This window comes from Jaculus jaculus, chromosome 5 (assembly GCF_020740685.1).
Source record: "Jaculus jaculus isolate mJacJac1 chromosome 5, mJacJac1.mat.Y.cur, whole genome shotgun sequence".
NCBI lineage: Eukaryota > Metazoa > Chordata > Mammalia > Rodentia > Dipodidae > Jaculus > Jaculus jaculus.
In genome coordinates, this window is record NC_059106.1 from 83983228 (window position 1) to 84003955 (window position 20728).

A 20728-nucleotide genomic window follows, 5' to 3' on the forward strand; every position below is an offset into this window, starting at 1 on the left:
GAGTGGAAACAAGGTATCTATTTCAACAACTCCCCTGGAGAACACGTCCATTAAAGTGGGGCCAGCTCGGAAAGGCAGCTATAAGGCCAAGATGGCCCGAAGAAGCAAACGGAGTCGGGGAAAGGATGGGCAAGAAAGGTGAGCTGGGTTTGCAGAGGTCTACCCTGAGAACCTGTATACTCCCATGAGGGTCCTGAGCCTAGAGTGCACTGTGCCCTGTGTTCTAATTCAACCTTGCCCTTACCTCTACAGCAGGAAAAGAAGTTCCCTGTTCCGGAAGATTACTAAGCAGGCCTCCCTGCTACACACCAGTCGCAGCCTTTCTTCTCTTAACCGCTCCTTGTCGTCAGGGGAGAGTGGAGCAGGCTCTCCCACTCACAGCCACAGCCTTTCTCCCAGATCTCCCCCTCAGGGTTACCGGGTAGCCTCTGATACAATGCACTCAGGTATGCAGGGCTCCTTGCAGATCAAAAACCATCCCCTGGAAACTAGGAAGGAGCTTGGGCCCCCTGCTCCCCATAGGTCCCACTCTGAATCTCTACATCCCTGAAAGATCCAGCAGTCTTGGAGAAACCGATTGTGGGGGGTGACTTTATTTCTGTAGCCTGGGCTCTGATCCACCCATGTTACAAAATTGGCAATCCTAAGCTGGGCGTGGTGGCACTCGCCTTTAAACCCAGCACTTGGGAGGCAGGGGTAGGTGGATCGCCATGAGTTCAAGGCCACCCTGAGACTAGTGAATTCCAGGTCAGTCTGGACTAGAGTGAGACCCTACCTGGGGTGGGGGGAATCCTGGGACAGTCTAGGGCTAAGCCATCCCTTGTCGTCGTCCCCCCAGTCACTTCGAACATCTAACATTTATGTCATTGTTTGCTTGTCTGTCTGCCTGTTAAAGTGGGAGGGAATTCATCGCAGAGCAGCTCTCCCAGCTCCAGCGTGCCCAGTTCCCCAGCTGGCTCTGGGCACACACGGCCCAGCTCCCTACATGGTCTGGCACCCAAGCTCCAACGCCAGTATCGCTCTCCACGGCGCAAGTCAGCAGGCAGCATCCCACTGTCACCGTTGGCCCACACGCCTTCACCACCACCAGCAGCTTCACCTCAGCGCTCCCCATCACCTCTGTCTGGCCATGGAGCCCAGGCCTTTCCCACCAAACTTCACTCTTCTCCTCCACTAGGCCGGCAACTCTCACGTCCAAAGAGTGCAGAGCCACCACGCTCACCACTACTTAAGAGGGTGCAGTCAGCAGAAAAACTGGCAGCTGCCCTGGCAGCTTCTGAGAAAAAGTTAGCCCCTTCTCGCAAGCATAGTCTCGACCTGCCCCACTGTGAGCTAAAGAAGGAAATGCCCCCCAGGGAAGTGAGCCCTCTGGAGGTAGTTGGAACAAGAGGTGTGCTGCCTGGGAAAGGGGTGCTGCAGCCTGCTCCTTCACGGGCCCTAGGGACCCTCCGGCAGGACAGAGCAGAACGGCGAGAGTCTCTGCAAAAACAAGAAGCTATCCGGGAAGTAGATTCCTCAGAGGATGACACTGATGAGGAGCCTGAGAACAGCCAGGGTGCACAGGAGCCAAGGTCGGTGCCCCATACAGAAGTGGGCCAGAATCCACCCCCCAGAGGTGCAGGTGAGGGTAGGGAAGAGGACACTGTTTTGTCCAGAGACCTAAAGAACCAGAGTTCAGTGCTCCCAGCCCTACTGACAGAAGTTACATTGGGTTCTCCCAGAATTGAAGGTCCTGTTGTCTCCCAGAGGAGGCTCGGGTGCTCACAAGCTTTTGAGGAAGCTACCACCTCCTTACCAGCTCCCAGCCTGAGTAAGTGCGGACCCACAAATCCTATCCTTCCTGAAGGCTGCTGGAAGGCACAGCACACCTACCCCCAGGCACTAGCAGCACTTTGTCCCAGCTCTTCAGAATTTATCCCCACCAGTTGCTCTGCTGCCACCTCTACTTCTAGGAGGCCAGGGACATGGTCCTGGAAATTCCTTATTGAAGGCCCAGACATGACATCCCCAAACAGAAAGGTAATAATGACAAGTGGACTAGCCAACTCCCAAGATTTGCAAACCACAGCTCCAGCCCACCATAAGAACCCGTCTCCCAAGCAGGAGAAGTCACAGCCACTCAGTGACACTGGGCTGACCCAGGCACTCTGTGAGGTCTCCAGCCAAAGTTTGCAATGGGAGCCTGAAGGTGCACTAGTAAAGAAAGGAGAGCCAGCCCTGAGCATCACTGAAGTGCCTGATGCCTCAGGTGACAGAAGACAGGATGCCCCATGCAGAGCCTACCCCCTCGCCCAGGACACTGGGCATAGCCTGCTCTGGAGGGGCCAAGAACAAGGGAGCCAGAAAAAGCATCAGGACTTGGCCTTAGTATCAGATGAGCTTTTAAAGCAAACCTAGCAGTTGTTTGCCTTTTTGCACTCAGACCTGTGTAATACACCCTTCTGGAAGCCATCTTTGTCTCTGCTTGCTTCTTTCCATTAGTCAACGTGCGCACACACACACACACACGCAGGTTGTGTGTGTTCCTACTGAGAATATGTACGTTCCTATCTTTGGGACAGGAACTTCATCTAAGAGACTTTTCATCTAAGAGACATCTAAGCTTAAACATGAAAAATAGTTGCTTGGTAGGGGGTTGCTGGGAGTAGAAGCTTAGGAAAGAATGCCCAAAGTGTAACACACAATATACCTGTTATTTCAGAGAACCAAGAACAATTCGAAGTGAACTATCTGGCTATTTAGGGAAGGGCCATAGCTTCAGGAGGTTAGACTCTTGTTTGTACACATGGACATGTGTAAAAAGTATAGTGTATATACATGTGTGTAGATACATGTGTCCCCCACCCATGCATGCATAGATAAGAGGAAAGCATTAGATATCCTCCTATAGATCATCTATACATTTCCTAGAGATGGGGTCTCCCCCTCAATCTGGAGCTGTTTACATTAGCAAGTCCCAGAAATTCTTCAGTCTCTGCCCCCTTACCCCCATTGTTAAGACTTACATAAGTAACAGAGAACCAAAGAAGGTCTCATGGCAACCAGTCATCCTGCATTGTAGATAAGAAAATGTGGCCGGGTGCGATGGTGCACACCTTTAATCCCAGCACTTGGGAGGCAGTGGTAAGAGGATCACTTTGAGTTTGAGGCCACCCTGAGTTTACAGACATGGATCCTTAGTGTTTGTATCCAGTAACCCCTTCCTGGACTCTATGTTCCAGTGAGCCTGAAAAAGTACTGGGAGTGGACACTGCTGTGTGCAGCCCTTAGTGAAAGGAACTGTACTTAGTGGGTAGTGTGGAAGGGAAGGGGAGTTACATACAAGGACTAACGTATCAGAAAGTGACATCATGGCAGGGACTTGATGTGCCAAAGCTAGAAGAATGCACTCATAAGACCATACTTGCAAAACTCTTGCAGTGGTTATGCTAACTGTCCCATGATCCAACCTGGGTCTGAAAAAATTAGTTGTCAGAGGGCCCAGAGGGAAAGTTGGTACCTCCAGGCCATTACGCTTTGTTGCTTCCTCAATCTACGTGAGGAAGGCAGTGGCCACAAGAGGGCGAGCTCTGTCCACAGTGGACATCAGCCTCCCTGTCCTGTCTTCACTGTTATTCAGTACCCGCAGAACCTGGGCTGCCACAGGAGGCACGAGGAGCCAGATCGCAAGTTGTTGCCTGGAGGATCATAGAAGGATAGCTGAGGGAGGGAGGGCCATGTGTAGTATCAGCATCTGGTCAGAAGCACAACATGAGTGAAGTGGGTGGGAGGAAGCACATCATGCAATTTCAGGAACTATCCTAGAGGTTTGGAAGTGAACATGGGAGGAAGCCCACAGACACCAAGCATCCTTCCAGCTTCCTTTAGAAACACTCTGGGAAGCGAAGGGTTTCTAAAAGGCAAGTTAAGGCAAGAGATAACCGGAACACCTTGCAGTGTGGATAGGCTAAGGTGGTATATGTAGGTAAGCCAGAGAATGGTCAGCAGCGAGGAGCCATCAGGAAATAGTAATTAAAGCTCCGTGAGCTAAAGATTGCCCAGGGAACGTATGGGATGAGAAGACCTCAAAGGCCCATGACGTTAGGGTTAGCTGAGAAGACAAAGCCAATGCAGAGAAGCTGAGGTGGGAATGAGATCCTTGGTCAGGAGGAAGCTGTACTATCTTAAGGCTTTTGTAATTGGGCCAGCTGCTGCAGTGCATACCTCTACTCAGCTACGTGGGAGCCAAGGCAAGGGGGTGATAAATCTAGGAGTTAAGGGCTAGGCTAATACAGACTAAGAACCCAACTCTAAAATAAATTTTAAAAAATTTCTGATTCATCCTTGGAGCAATTAGAAGTTATATAAGGAGGGCAGGAATGGAAGAAGAGAGGCCTTGTGTTAGGGTTAGACATAATAATAAAGCAATGAAATTGGTAAGTGATTTGTATGTGTACACTTGGTGTGTGCGTAGGAGCAGTGGATGCAGAGGCCAGAGGAGGACATGGAGTGTCCTCTATTACTCTTCTGCTTTATTTCCTTGAGATGGAGTCTCACTGAACCTGGAGCTCACCACTCACCAACCAGCAAGCCCCAGAGAGTATCACTGCTATTACAGACAGGTGCAGCCATGCCTGGTTATTTTAAAAAAACACTGGTGCTGGGAATTGAACTCAGGTCCTCAGGCTTACACAGCAAGTACTCTTACCCACTAAACCACCTCCCCAGCCCCAAGAGTTGTTTTGACTAGTATTTAGAAGATAAAATTAGCATGGAATGGTTTGTGTAACTTTAAAATGAAAAATGACTTTTTTTGGTGGGGGGAGTTTCAAGGTAGGATCTCACTCTAGCCCAGGCTGACCTGGAATTCATTATGTAGTCTCAGGGTGGCCTCAAACTTATGGTGATCCTCCTACCTCAGCCTCCCGAATGCTGGCCACCACGCCTGGTGAGAATGACATTTCTGAATCGTTTCCATTGAGAAAACTATAAAGCATGGAAGAGACCAGGGCCAGGTGGCAAGGCTACATTCAGTATCCTGAACATGAAGTATCTTCCAATAGAGATCTGGACAGGAAAAAACATGTCAATTGGCCTAGAGATGATGGTAAATTCAGGGATGTATAGCCAAAACTGTCAAGAAACCCCCCTCAAAAAAAAAAAAAAAGCACTGGGGAGGCAGAGGTAAGAGGATTGCCGTGAGTTAAAGGCCATCATGAGACTACATAGTGAATTCCAGGTCAGCCTGAGCTACAGTAAGACCCTACCTCGAAAAACCAAAAAATAAAAAATTAAATTAAAAAAAGAATTGTGTTAAGATTTCAAGTCCAGGTAAGGAACAAAAAAATGACAAAGGAAAATGAGGTGGGTAAGTTTGAATTACAGTTTTGGGTAGAACAGTCAACCATCTTCAGAACCTATGGAAAAGCTCTGCAATCCCAGCATGCCTACAGTGAGAAGGGAGGTGGAAACAGAATTTCCCAAAAGTTCATGAACGAATGCTGAGAACAACAAAAGACCTTGCCTCAAAACAAGGAGGAAGGCAGGAACCAGCGAGAAAGTTGTCCTCTGACCACAACATGTGCACCATGGCATAAAATGTGCCTACACTCATACTCCAAGTAACTTTAAAAAAATCAGTGTTGGGCTGGAGAGATGGCTTGGTGGTTAAGTGCTTGCCTGTGAAACCTAAGGACCCTGGTTCAATTCCCCAGGACCCACAATAGCCAGATGCACAAGGGGGCACACATATCTGGAGTTCGTTTGCAATGCCTGAAAGCCCTGGTGTGCCCATTTCTTTCTCTCTCTCTCTCTCTCTCTCTCTCTCTCTCTCTCTCTCTCTGCCTCTTTCTCTTTCTGTCACTCTCAAATACATAAAGAAACAAAAAAAAGTTAAAAAAAAATGTCAAATGGGGGTGGGTGGTGAGGCAGTTGAAAGAACTAATCAGGCTCCTCTGAAGAAGCAAATTAGAACCCAAAATATACATAGGATTGGCATTAGTGAATTAAAATAGGAAAGGAGCTGGCCATGGTGGCGTATACCTTTAATCCCAGCACTAGCTAGGTAGAGGTAGGATCACTGTGAGTTCGAGGCACCCTGAGACTACATGCAGAATTCCAGGTCAGCCTGGACCAGAGTGAAACCCTACCTCGGAAAACCAAAACATAAAACGAGAGGAATTATGTGGGCATGTGTTTGTAGGTTTGGTGGTAGGAAAGTAAGGAAATTAATAGCCAACCCAGTGTTTTCTCTGAAGTAAGCAAATCTGAAAGGGAAACAATGGAGACGTTCAGCCAGCAGGTGGCATTCAGAAGAGAGGACTGGGTAGTAAGGAATTTTAAGTGTTAAACAATTAAGGGATATCAACTACAGTTCCTATCAGCAGTAATGAGAGGACTGTGTAGTTAAAGAGAGTGGGAATTTTACAGCATTTGAGTCTGAAGCCAAAGGACCCGGGTTCGAATCCCCAAGATACACACAAGCCAAATGCACAAGGGGGTCGCATGTGCCATCTACTACAGAGTGGGGAATAAAGACAAGATCATTTGAAATAAACCATTCATCTGACCAATCTGATTTTGTAATGGAGTACATATGTGGATAAAACCTGAGAGACATAAGGCTGGAGAGATGGCTCAGCAGTTAAGGCACATGCCTGTAAAACCTAAGGCCCCAGATTCAGTTCCCCAGTGCCCACATAAAGCCAGATACACTAGGTGCCGCATGTATCTGGAGCTTGCAGTGGCTATCTGCCTCTTTCTCTCAAATAAATATATTTTTTAATCCTATGACCCTTTACACACACATTGCATTTTCTTTTTCATTTTTTTTTAAATTTATTTATTTTATTTATTTACTTATTTATTTTGTTTTTCAAGGTAGGGTCTCACTCTGGCTCAGGCTGACCTGGAATTCACTATGGAGTCTCAGGGTGGCCTTGAACTCACGGCAATCCTCCTATCTCTGCCTCCCGAGTGCTGGGATTAAAGGCGCGCGCCACCACGCCCGGCTATTGCACTTTCTTTTTTAGATATTGGATAGTGAAGTCATTTCACGGAAATGATTCTGACCAGTTTCCCAGTTCCAAATATAGGTTCCATTCCACTGACAGGATCTGATAGCCAGTCCAAGAGCAGTTGGTTACCCACCATGGCTGTGTGCCACTATTGTACTTGTGAGAGCATCAGGTCAGGTTGTTTGCTTCTGAGTAGCTTAGACCACAAGTTGCTTGGACAGATGTTAGCCATTTTCCCCCAGTACCTCCTGTAGCACCTTCAAGCACTAGTCAAGCTAACTGTCTTGGGACTGGCTTTCTTCCAGATTCTCACCAGGTCTTTCCATGTTCTGTCCTAACAGCATATGTTGTCTTTGGCAGCAGGGTCTTACCATTAACCTTTGGTGGGTAATCAAGTACTCTGACAGAAGTCTGTCTTCTTTTTGGAAACCTTGTAAGTGTCTCTGATCAACAGCACTTTGTGGATGTTAATTGCATCCTGGTATTCTGGGTTCTTTCAGCCAGCCGTGCCACCTCTATAGCCACCTTCCTTGCTTCGAAATCTTCTCTCTTAACAATCTCCCCCATCCTTCTGTAGCCTAGCTCCACCAACTGGCGAGCCAGGCTTTCATCCTCCAGGTAGTACAAGTCCACCGTAGTGATCTGCGAGTTGAGAAAAATCTTCATAGTTGTTGAACTGAGTGACGACATTGTCCACGGCGGTCAGCGCCTCGTCCTGATCCATTGCAGTTGCCGCAGCCAAAGCGTCCCTAGCGACCGAGGCTCGGGGCATGGCCTGGAGCTCCCTGCATTTTCTTTTTTAATATCTTATTTTTATAGTTATCAGAGAGAGAGAGAGAATGGGCATGCCAGGGCATCTAGCCACTGCAAACGAATTCCAGATGCATGTACCGCCTTGTGAATCTGGCTTACGTGGGTCCTAAGGAATGGAACCTGGGTCCTTTGGCTTAACTGCTGAGCCATATCTCTCTAGCCCAATAAAAATATTAAGACGGGCTGGAGAGATGGCTTAGTGGTTAAGTGCTTGCCTGTGAAGCCTAAGGACCCCAGTTTGAGGCTCGGTTCCCCAGGTCCCACGTTAGCCAGATGCACAAGGGGGCACACGCGTCTGGAGTTCGTTTGCAGAGGCTGGAAGCCCTGGCGGGCCCATTCTCTCTCTCTCCCTCTATCTGTCTTTCTCTCTGTGTCTGTCGCTCTCAAGTAAATAAATAAAAAATTTAAAAAATATATTAAGAAAAAAATAAAATAAAAACAAAGAGACATGCTGCAATATCCTATGTAACAAGGTTCCCATGTTTGCTGATCATGTTCCCAACAGAATCTCAGCAACGTGCATGGAAGGAGGGTGACAAGGGCTTGGGGCAGCAAGAGAATAGACTACAAGGACAGAACCCATTTCTCCTGCACCCAAAGGAGACAGAAAACACATTTCTGGGCAGAAATACAGTACAAGAAACAAAAAAATGTACTTATTAGGAGCATGAGGAAGTGGCTCTCAGGTTTTCTTTGTTCTGTTTTGAGGTAAAGTCTCACTCTAGCCCTGACATGGAATTCACTATGTAGTTTCAGGCTGGCCTCAAACTCATAGTGATCCTCCTACCTCAGCCCCCTAAATGCTGGGATTAAAGGTGTGCACCACCATGTCTGGCCCAGACTTTTCTTTTTGAGGCAAGCTCAACAGACTGGGCTTTTTTTATGTGTGTGTGAGAGAGAGAATTGGTGCACTAGGGCCCGCAGCCACTGTAATCAAACTCCAGACACGTGCACCACACGTGCAAGTACAACCTTGTGCACTTGTGTCACCTTGTGTGTCTGACTTACATGGGACCTAGAAAGTTGAACATGAGTCCTTAGGCTTGGCAGGCAAGTGCCTTAACTGCTAAGCCATCTCTCCAGCCCTATTTTAAAAATACTTTTATGGGCTGGAGAGATGGCTTAGCGGTTAAGCGCTTGCCTGTGAAGCCGAAGGACCCCGGTTCGAGGCTCGGTTCCCCAGGTCCCACGTTAGCCAGATGCACAAGGGGGCGCACGTGTCTGGAGTTCGTTTGCAGAGGCTGGAAGCCCTGACGCGCCCATTCTCTCTCTCCCTCTGTCTTTGTCTCTGTGTCTGTCGCTCTCAAATAAATAAAAAAATTAAAAAAAAATTTTATTTATTTTGAAAGAAAGAGAACATGGGCACATCAGGGCCTCTAGCCTCTGCTAGTGAACTTGATGCATGCACCACTTTGTGCATCTGGCTTTACATGGATTATGAGAAATTGAAACTGGGTCTTCAGGTTTTGCAAGCAAGCTGAGCTCTCTCTAGACCAAAATTTAATTTTTCAACTAGTATTGGAGTCACCTTGAATCCTGTTTTGGGTGGACAGGGTTCACATCATTCTTGTTAGGTTGATTTCCTCGGCACAGGAGCAAGAGCCTCTAGTGACCCCAATTCAGCCAAGTCAGTGGCCCAGTTCAGGACTGGCATTTGGTGTTTATTGGAGAGGTTTGGGAGTTTCAATACTGGGCCCTTTCCCTTTATCCCTCCTTACCATGCCCCACGCCCACAGCCCTCCATATCATGGACACAGAAAGCTGCTTTATTGCAATGTCTTTATTGCATTACTGGAGCAAGTTGGCCAAACTATCCCTTTTGTGGGAAGGTTAAAAAAAAGTATTTTCCCAAACCTTCCCCCCCCCCCCACCCTTCCCCACCACTGCACAGCAATGTCTGAACACATTTGGTGACAAGAACAATTTGCAAAAGTGGTCTAGGGACTACATTATGAATTGTTCCAATACAAGACATACAATTGGCTTCCTTGTGAATCAGATGTTTTTACATAAACTACATGAGTTTGTTTTACTACATCAAAGACAACAGGGCACCAAAGTTACATGCGAGAATTTGTAAGAAAACAAGGTTGGTTGTCACAAGTGGCTGGAGCTAAAGCCAGATTGAGCAGTTGGTAGCAGAGGACCATGCATTTCCTCATCTGGACACTCTGGCTTCTGAAGCTATTGAAACCTCACAGAGACCTACACTGGGGTCTTCAAAGGCAGCAGAGATCATCAGAGAAACCAGAAATTAACCAGATGCAATTCTTGGCTCAAAAGAATGTACGGAGCTGGTTCCTCACAGCCAGAAGAAATGCATGGAAGACATCACACTGGCTCTCAGTTTCTTTGAAGTATATGAGGTCTGAAGTAAATGGGAGAGTCCATTAAGTCTTAGAAAGGGAGGAGTAGAGAGAAGTTTTAGGAAGTGTTTGCCCTTGGCCAGATCAGCAACCTAGCTATGCCTGAACCAGGGCCGAGGTTTGGCACCTATGGCTGGGTGGAGACCACACTGTTTTGTTACTAAAGTTCCACCTGGAAAAGATGGCCCTCCTGTGCCTAACCAGCACCACGCTGCTTTCATGTTGGTAGCTGGTTGACCCAGGAGAATGAGCCCCTCTGATCTGGGTCTGTCTCTTTATCCTCTGCCCCTCTGGATCCAGTGGTTAGCAGCCTGGTCCTTATGCCATTTCTGCTGGCTCAGAATCAAGAAAATCAGATGGCAGCTGGTCAGAAAAAGATGCCTTTCAGTTTATCAAATGATCCCTGGTTTGACACCCACAGTGATGAATTCAAAGGGATGCCAGGACTGACAAGTAGCCCTTCTCCAAAAACTAGCCCACATATAGACATGCTCTCTCCTCCATATCCTCAGTGTCTGCCCAACATGCTACAGGTATGTTATTCAACACTACAGGTGTGTATTCTATTCCATCTTGACTTATTTGGTAAAAGACATTCAGAATACACTAAATACTTTAGTCAAATAAGAGGATTCCCTGTCCCCAATATTTTGTTGTTGTTGCTGTTTTGAGATAGGGTCTCACTAGCCCAAGCTGGCCTGGAATTTACTATGTAGTCTCAGGCTGGCCTTGACCTCACAACTACCTTCCTACCTCTGCCTCTCACATGCTGGGATTAAAGGTGTGTACCATCACACCTGGCTCCCTGTCCTCAGTATTGAGTATCCAACTGCTTCAGTGGGGTTCCACCTGATAAAAAGCCACCTGAGTATTATCGTCATGCGGCAGCAACTAGCTAAGCACTGCCCAGTAAAGCCTCCAGTGAGATTTCAATCTGGCAAGTTGGGAAAAGTAAAGGCTTACGTCAGAATAGCAACATGGAAAAGAGCTCAATTTGTTTTATCTCACCCAGTCATGGAACTGCAATGTAAACAAGGAAAAGTCAGATATGTGCCCTGTTAATCCTGTCCTCATTGCTAGTAACTGGAAGATTTAAAAAAAAAAAAAAAGCTTTTATCTATGTCTACATCATGGTCCATTCTTGATACTGTTGTCAGGTGAGTGAGTGCTCAGGAGGGTAGGGTTTGCTTTTATTTCAGCCCTCAGACTAGGGCTGGCTTTCCTGGCTATATCCTCTTATAAACTCTCCAGCTCAGGGAGGATGCCTGCCTGCACATCTCTGGGCTCAGAATGCTGAGTCACACTGAGCCTATTATGGTTCAGGATTGGCTTAGAGGCAGTTGAACTCTGTCAAATGAGTGTGAAGGCCTGCCCTCCACACCATTTGCCTAGCTTCACTCAGCTGGAAGGCTTAAATCACATGGAGCAGAAGATTCCTGGCCTAAAACCACAGTCACTGAAGCATGACGGCAGACAGTGCACATTGCCTTAATGGCAACCTTCTGTAAAAGGCAAACAGAAAAGCTTCCCGTTGTTTACTACTGACAGTTTAAACTCCAAGCCATCTCCTCTTCCTGCAAAAGCTTCAGAACCAATGGTCTGGAACCACACATGTAATGTGAAGGGACCCTCAACCTGGATATATGAACCTTAGATCTACCATTTGCTGAGGTCTCTGGCCACAATCAGATTCCTTTCCTCAACCACCTATGATTCTCTAAATTCTACCCAACAAAAGTAAGGAGGGATGAAAGCAAATTAAACCATGACTTTTTGCAGGGCCTTGAAACATGGGGAAGCACAAGTAACAATGCCATTCTATATCATTATTTGGTATATCAAGCCATCTAAAAGCACTGGATTGCACCTTTTCTTTACTCATACAAACAAGTTACAAAGATTTCAAACAACAGATCATTCTTTAGGCTAAGTAAACACCATACAACCACCAACTTCATTTTTACTATCCCCACAAAAAGAATGCTATTTCTCATCTCTTAGAAACAAGGGCGGAACAGAAGGAAATACCAATTTTAGTGTTTGCTAAAACATTTTTAGTTTTCTCATTTTCAAGTTTTGGTACAGAAGTGTGGATTTATCTAAGAGTGTTACCTTCTCCCCTTATACCTTGGTCTGGCAATGGAAACATTGTTGTGTTAGCTTATGAGCATAAGTGCTTCTTTAGAGGGAGGAGACAAGGAGATGCTGAAGCCTAAACCATGTTGGGAAAAACTGAAGTAACTTCAATCTAAGTTCCCTCCCCTCCCCCACGCTTGGCTTAGATTCTCTGAATGAAATCCTAAGCCTCCCGATTTTCCTTTGGTTGTCTTTTTTTTAAAACCAAACCCCTATTCTACCACAGAACCAAAGCAGCCTTCTTTTGAGGAGGGGAGACTGACAGAGTAAAACAACTCTCAACAGACCACATCCTACTGCATTCTGAGCTACAAACAGAAACAGGGCATGGACTCTTCAGAGGCCTCCAAACAATCCCCCACCGACCCCAATAAACTCTGTTAAGGATACCTGACAAAAAACAGGAAAAAAAAAAAAAAACTCCAATGAAACAAACTTCCAAAAACCAACATCTGCTTCCAGCTTGGTATGTCAGTGCAGCAGCAGCACAACTGAGTCCCGAGACCCTGGGCCCCTGGTTATCCTCTCAATTCTGGCCAGCTACTGCTTGGCCTCTCCACTTCACATTCACAGAATCACTTCTTGTGCAAAACAAGCAGTCTACGTAGAAAGAATGCCCTCATCATAGTCTAATAAAAACTGTAGAAAAAATGCTAGAGAGCTGCCTCTCTTCCCATTCCCTCTTTATCTACAGAGCGAGGGCATCTGTGCATGGACAGGATAGGCAAGCCTGACGTTGAGGGAATCATTGTGCTGAACCAGGGATGTCTGCTGGTAATGGAGAACCAACTCCTTCAGTGAGCTGTACAGGTTGTAGGGTTCTGCAAAGCCGTATCCTCGAGCAGTGCTGTAGATCACACAGTGCTTCACTTCCCCATCTGCACTGCAATGACATACCACAGGAAAAATGTTAAGGCAGGTAACAATAGACAAAGGGGTACAATTAATGGCCTGAAGCCCAGAGCAACTGCTATGCAAAGAAGACGAAGTGCTCTGTCCATTAGGCCTAACTGTGCTCTACAGACATGGCTTCAGAGATAGATATTAATCATAGATATAGACCTTCTTTCTCAACCCTCAATTCCTTTCACTATATGCCTCTCCTTATGTTAGTAGCTTTGTCTAAGTTTTGAAATCAAGAGGTGTCTCTGTTTCTCTTTTTTCAAAATTATTCTTGGCTATTCTAGGTCCATTACATTTTCGTTTTTCTTGAGGTAGGGTCTCACTCTAGCCTAGGCTGACCTGGATGATCCTCTTACTTCTGTCTCCAAAGTGCTGAAATTAAAGGCACGTACCATCACTCCTGGCTTTAACTTCTTTCAATGATATTTTATAAATTTTACTGTATAACTCATATTTCTTTCATTTTACTCATATGTAACTTATCATTTTGATATAAATAAATGACATTTCATTTCATTTTTATTTTTTTTCATTTCATTTTAGATTCATTGCTAGAATCCATAGAAATATGTATATATTTTATTTTTTAATTTATTTATTTACTTGAGAGATAAAGGTAGAGACTATGTGTGTGTGAGAGAAAGAGAGAGAGAGAATGGGCACGCCAGGGCATCCGGCCACTGCAAATGAACTCTAAACGCATGTGCCCCTTGTGCATCTGGCTTACGTGGGTCCTGGAGAATCAAACCAAGATCCTTTAGCTTTGCAGGCAAACACTTTAACCACTAAGCCATCTCTGCAGACCTAAACATTTTTTTTAGTGAGAGAGTAAGAGAGAGAGAATGGGCACACCAGGGCCTCCAGCCACTACAAAATCCAGATGCATGTGCCACCTTGTATATCTGGCTTATGTAGGTTATGGGGATTTGAACCTGGGTCCTTAGGCTTCACAGACAAGCACCTTAACCACGAAGCCATCTCTCCAGCCTAGAAATATATTTTTGTATAAACTTGGCATGGTGGCACACACTCAAAATCCCAGCATTCAGAAGGTAGACCAGGAGGATCAGAACCTTAAGGACATACTGAGGTATAAGCAAGTTCTAGGCTAACCTGGAATATGTGAGACCCTGTTCAATAAAAGAAAAGACAGGGGGTGGGCAGGCATGGTGATAGATGCCTTTAATTCCAAACTTGGGAGGCAGAGGTAGGAGGATTACTGTGAGCTTGAGGCAGCCTGAGACTACATAGTGAATTCCAGATCAGCCTGGGCTAGAGTGAGACTTTACCTCAAAAAAAAAAAAAAATAAAATAAAATAAAATAAAATAAAATAAAAATAGGGGAGGAGGATGGAAGATAAAGGGAAGAAGGGGAGATGCCTTTGTGTTGTAACATACAGCCTTATTGAGCCCCTCCCCCCTTTTTGGGAGGAGCTTTTCAAGGTATGGTTTCACTCTAGCCCAGGCTGACCTAGAATTCACTATGTAGTCTCAGAGTGGCCTTGAACTCATGACAATCCTCCTGCCTCTGCTTCCCCCAAGTGCTGGAATTAAAGGTGTGCACCACCACACCCGGCTAGCTATAGGTTTTTGATTGATACCTTTTATCAAGTAACAGAAATTCTTGCCTATTCCTAGTTGTTTTTTTTTTTAACTTTTTATTGACATCCTCTATCCTATTCCTAGCTTATTCCATGTGGCTATTTCTTAGCATAAAAAAAGAGTATTAGATTTTTCAATAGTTTTTTCAAGATAGGCTCTCACTCTATTCCAGGTTGACCTGGAATTCACTATATCGTCTTAGGCTGGGGGGCTGGAGAGATGGCTTAGCAGTTAAGGCATTTGCCTAAGGACCTAAGTTCGATTTCCCAGTACCCATGTAAGCTAGATACACAAGGGAGCACATGCATCTGGAGTTCGTCTGCAGTGACTAGAAGCCCTGGTGCAGTCATTCTCTATCTACCCCTCTCACTCTCTCACTTTATCATCTCAAAATTGATGATTAAAAATAAATATATAGTTGGGCTGCAGAGATGGCTTAGTGGTTAAGCACTTGCCTGTGAAGCCTAAGGACCCTGGTTCGAGGCTCAATTCCCCAGGACCCACGTTAGCCAGATGCACAAGGGGGCACATGCATCTGGAGTTCATTTGCAATGGCTGGAAGCCCTGGCGCGCCCATTCTCAATATCTCTCTCTCTCTCTCTCTCTGTCACTCTCAAATAAATAAATAAAAAATGAACAAAAACTTAAAAAAAAATAGTCTTAGGCTGGCCTCAAACTTATGGTGATCCACCTACCTCTGTGACTCAAGTGCTGGGATTGAAAGTGTGTGCCACCACATCCAGCTGAGTACTGGATTTTACAAATGCTTTTTTTTTTTAGTTTATTGACCGAACCATGTCATTTTTGTCCTTTATTCTATTATTACTTATGACATTAATTGATTTTCCTATGTTACATCATCCTTGCATTCCTGGGATGAATCCTATTTATTCAAGGTACATAATCCTTTTTATGTATTTCTGGAGCTGATTTTGTGATATTTTGTTAAGAATTTTTATGTTGTAGGGCTCTGCAGTCCTACTCCTGAGCAGTACTATAGAGAAGGCTCAGGGCTTTCTTGCCTTGTGATGTCTTATGTGTGTTTTTGGTATTGCATACTACACCCCATAGAATGACTAATCTCTCTATATAATTTTTGTAATTAAAAAATTATTTATTTATTTATTTATTTGAGAGAGAGAGAAGAGGCAGAGAGAGAGAATGGATACGCCAGGGCCTCCAGCCACTGCAAATGAACTCCAAACACATGCAACCCCTTGTGCATCTGGCTTACATGGGTCCTGGGGAACTGAACCAGGGTCCTTAGACTTCACAGACAAATGCATTAACCACTAGCTGAAACATTTCCCCAGCCCTTTTTTGTAATTTTTTTATGAGCGAGAGAGAGAGAGAATGAGTTGGCATGCCAGGACCTCCAGCCACGTAATCAAACTCCAGACATGTGCACCAACTTGTGCTCATATGCAACCTTGCACTTGTATCACCTTGTGCATTTGGCTTACATGGGACCTGGAGAGTCAAACATGGATCTTTAGGCTTCCCAGGCAAGCAATCTCTCTAGCCCCTCTCTCTATTATTTTTTTTTAATGTGTTTATTAGGACAGAGAGAGAGAGAATGGGCATGCCAGGGCCTCTAGCCACTGCAAACAAACTCCAGATGTATGCGCCACCATGTGCATCTGGCTTATGTGGGAACTGAGAATAGAACCTGGGTCCTTAGGCTTCACAGTCAAACACCTTAACTGTTAAGCCATTTCTCCAGCCCCTTCTCTCTGTATTCTTTACAAGACTTCTTGTGAAAGATTAGTACTATTTTCTTAAATAAATGAATAAATCTTAATTTTAATTTAATTTATTTATTAGAGACAGAAAGAGAGAGAGACAGAGAGAGAGAAAGAATGGGCATGCCAGGGCCTCTAGCCACTACAAATAAACTCTAGACACATGGGCCACCTTGTACATCTGGCTTATGTAGGACCTGGAGAATTGAACCTGGGTCCTTAGGCTTCACAGGCAAGTGCCTTAACTGCTAAGCCATCTCTCAACCCCAGTATTAATTTTTTTTATGCAATCTCAGCAATCCTATCTCTGCCTCCTCCTCCCAAGTGCTGGGATTAAAGATGTGCATCACCATGCATGGCTGGGTAGGATGTTTTTGTTTTTGTTTTTTTATTTTTTTGAGGCAAGCCCAACAGATTGGCCTTTTTTAAAATTTAATTTTTATTTTTGTTTAGTTTTTTGAGGTAGGGTTTCACTCTAGTCCAGGCTGAAATTCATTATATAGTCTCAGGGTGGCCTCAAACTCAGGGCAATCCTCTGCCCTCTGAGTGCTGGGATTAAAGGCATGAGGCCTTTTTTTGGGGGGGGGGGGAGAAAGACAGAAAATTGGCATGCCAGGGCCTCTAGCCCCTGCAATTGAGTGTGTTCCCTTGTGCACATGCTTGTATCACTTTGTGTGTCTGGCTTATGTGGGACCTGGAGAGTCAAACATGAGTCCTTAAGCTTTGCAAGCAAGTGCCTTAACCTCTAAGCCATATTTCCAGCTTTTTTTTAATTAACAATTTAATTGACTTATTCTATTCAGGTTTTGTACCCTTCTGAACCAGTTTGGATAGTTCTCAAACTTCGTCCAACAATAAATATGTTAGTTAAATTGTTGTGATATAATGTTTATAGAGTATTATTATTATTATTTTTTTTTTTCGAGATAGGGTCTCACTCTAGCTCAGGCTAACTTGGAATTCACTATGTATTCTCAGGGTGGCCTCGAACTCACAGTGATCCTCCTACTTCTGCCTCCTAAATGCTGAGATTAAAGGTGTGTGCCACCACGCCTGGCTCTATTATATTTTTTTAGATGCCCTCTTTTTTCATTATATTAGGAACTTTCCTCTTGATTTAAATTTACTGTTAGCTCTAATTTTTGCTTTTTTTTTTCTTTTGAGAAAAATCTTGCTATTTAGCCTAGGCTGACCTTGAGCAGTGTGTTGCCCAGACTGTCCTTAACTCATGAGCCTCCTAAGGGCTGAACAGTGTGCGCCATCATACCTGGCTTCCAATTCTATTCATCACAATTGAGTTTCATTTTCTCATTTTTCCCCTAATTTCTGTTTTCCTTTTTAGAGAGGGCATATCACATTTATTTAATCAGATCTGACTCATTTCACAAAAGATGTGGACTCTCTGTACCATTTCATCAGCTAAAGATCTACTCGATGGCTGAGGAGTGCTTTGCTTACTGTGCAAGTATAAAAAACTAAGTTTGTTTTTTCTAGTTTCTTTCTTTTTTATTTTGCTTTCCAAGGTAGGGTCTCACTCTAGCTCAGGCTGACCTGGAATTCACTATGTAGTCTCAAGGTGGCCTAGAACTCACAGTTATCCTCCTACCTCTGCCTCCCAAATGCTGGGATTAAAGGTATGCACCACCATGCCTGACTATTTTTCTAATTTCTAGAGGAAAAAGAATAAATAGCATGTTACTGATTTTATTCTTTTCTAATTTTTTTCATTTTATTTAACTGAAAGGAGAGAGACAAGAGACAGAGAGAAAGAAAATAAGAATGGGTATGCCAGTGTCTTTAGTCATTGCAAACAAACTCCAGACGCATGTGTCACTTGTGTATCTAGCTTTATGTGGGAACTGGGAAATCAAATTCAGATCATTAGGGTTTGCAGGCAAGTGCCTTAACCACTGAGCCATCGCTCCAGCCCAAATTTCATATTCTCCAAATGGTAGCAACAGTAAGGATCACAAGCTCTCGTGTTACCTGAACTTCCCTTGGATAATCATTGCATCACTGCCTCCAGGTCTTTAGTCTGCCTTTTGCAGAGCCATCACACCTTTAATCTCAGCATTTGGGAGACTGAAGTAGGAGGATCACCATGAGTTTGAGGGCAGCCTGGGCTAGAAGTAGGTTCTAGGTCAGCCTGGGCTACAGTAAGAATCTGCTTCAAAACAAAACTAAACTAAAAATGTAGGTTTTGAATCCTAATAAACCTGAATTCAAGCTGCTATCATGACAGACACACTATTGAGAATATAATAATCACAAGGTACTATGCACCCAGAATCATCTTCATTCATCCTCTCATTTTACCCTCTTGTTTTATTTTGTTTGAGGTAGGGCCTTACTCTAGCCCATGCTGACCCATGCCTAAGCATTTTGAATTTTATGAAGGGTGGATTTTTTTAAATTTATGTTAAATTTTTTGAGGGTTGATTTTTTATTAATCAATTCAGAAGATTTCAAAAGATAATATATCCAGAGAAGACTTACACCACAGAACAGGCATAACAGCCTTTCTTGCTACTCTCACGAATTAAGAATGCACCATCAGGTTTCCCATAAAGCAAGTCCTCCGCTTGTACTCGATTGATATCCTCAACAAACCAGGTTTTCTCATCATAATGTGGCAGGTTTTCATCTTCCTCATTGATAAAATAGGTCCTAAAAAATAAATATTTAAACATTATTCTATAGAAAAAAAAGATTAAAATATTATTCTAACAAAATTGATTTGCTTAATAAAATAGTATTTTCTTAAAAAAATTAAAATTTTATTTTATTTATTAGAGAGACAGAGAATGAGAAAGAGGCAGATAAAGAGAGAATGGGTGTGCCAGGGCCTTCAGCCACTGCAAACAAACTCCAGATATATGCACCACCTTGTGTATCTGACTTATATGGGTCCTGGGGAACTGAAACTGGGTCCTTCGGCTTTTTAAGTATGTGTCTTAACCTCTAAGCCATCTCTCCAGCCCACTATTCTATATCTTCTTAAAACAGCAAATATTTGCCAGGCATGGTGGTGCATACCTTTAATCTCAGCACTTGACAAGTTGAGGCAGGAGGATCACTGTGACTTAAGAGTCCAACCTGGACCATGAATGAATTCAAGGTCAGCCTGGGCTAGACTGAGACCCTGCTTCAACTAAATAAATAAGCAAACAAATGTATATAAACAGGACTGAGGAGATGGCTCAGTGGATAATAAATGCTCACCTCTGCTCAAGCCAGAGTACTTATGTTCAATCTCCAGACCCCATATGAGCAGGCTTTTGTAATCCCTGGATACTGACAGTGAGATACAAGGTACAGACAGGAGAATTTCCTGGAAGCTTGCAATAAGCATAGAAAAGAACAACAGCAGAGTAAGATTCAGACAGAGAAACTCTGCCTCAAATGAGGAAGAAATCTGAGGACCAACCTAAAAGTTGTCCTCTGACCTATGTATGTAGTATGTACTCACAGACACATACAAAAATAATTAAATAAAGCCGGGCGTGGTGGTGTACACCTTTAATCCCAGCACTCAGGAGGCAGAGGTAAGAGGAGCTGTGAGTTTGAGTCACCCTGAGCTACATAGTGAATTCCAGGTCAGCCTGGACTAGGGGTGAAACCCTACCTTGGGAAACCAAAAAGAATAAAAATAACAACAACAAAAAAAAATAACAAAGCAAAACTGCAATTGGCTGGGAATTTCTTAAGCAACCTTATTGCTTAATATGGTATAGAAAGTACAGAATTCACATGTCTCATCCAAGAAACTAAAACATGAATACCTGAATAACAGTATTTATGCATGTATATCATGTGGCTAGGCAGGTTTCACACTCATTTCTCTGTAGGGTGTTTTTAATCACTCTTCCACTTTGTTGTCTTGAGATGAATTCTTTCACTGAACTGGAGCTGCCAGGGTTTTTTGTTGTTGCTGTTGTTGTCGTCGTTTTTTTCAGTAAGACCAGCTGACCAGCAATTCTTTTGTCTCCATCCCCCTCAGGACTGGGGTTGCAGGCATGTGTTGCCATACCCTGCCTTTTTAAGTTTTTTTTTTTTTTTAGAGACAGCAAGAGATAGAGAGATAATTGGCACGTCAGGGCCTCAGCCACTGCAATAAAACTCTGGACGTTTGCGCCACCAAGTGGCACTTGCCTCACCTTTGTGTGTCTGG

At 44.3% G+C, this 20728-nt stretch overlaps 2 protein-coding genes across 9 annotated transcripts in view; one reads left to right on the top strand and one right to left on the bottom strand.

Annotated features, from left to right (window-relative positions):
- Mast2 (microtubule associated serine/threonine kinase 2) overlaps positions 1-2451 on the top strand; it is a 216644-nt gene extending 214193 nt beyond the window's left edge. For all 4 annotated transcript variants that reach the window (XM_045150689.1, XM_045150690.1, XM_045150691.1 and 1 more), the window contains 3 exons: positions 2-138; positions 253-446; positions 896-2451. In XM_045150689.1, coding sequence (XP_045006624.1) covers positions 2-138; positions 253-446; positions 896-2397 — 1833 coding nt within the window. In that variant the 3' untranslated portion in view covers positions 2398-2451. The remainder of the gene's footprint in view (position 1; positions 139-252; positions 447-895) is intronic.
- A 7246-nt stretch (positions 2452-9697) lies between these two features.
- Positions 9698-20728, bottom strand: part of LOC101599836 (phosphatidylinositol 3-kinase regulatory subunit gamma) — a 109735-nt gene continuing 98704 nt past the window's right edge. For all 5 annotated transcript variants that reach the window (XM_045149958.1, XM_045149959.1, XM_045149955.1 and 2 more), the window contains 2 exons: positions 19054-19224; positions 9698-13193 (listed from right to left, as the gene is read on the bottom strand). In XM_045149958.1, coding sequence (XP_045005893.1) covers positions 12995-13193; positions 19054-19224 — 370 coding nt within the window. In that variant the 3' untranslated portion in view covers positions 9698-12994. The remainder of the gene's footprint in view (positions 13194-19053; positions 19225-20728) is intronic.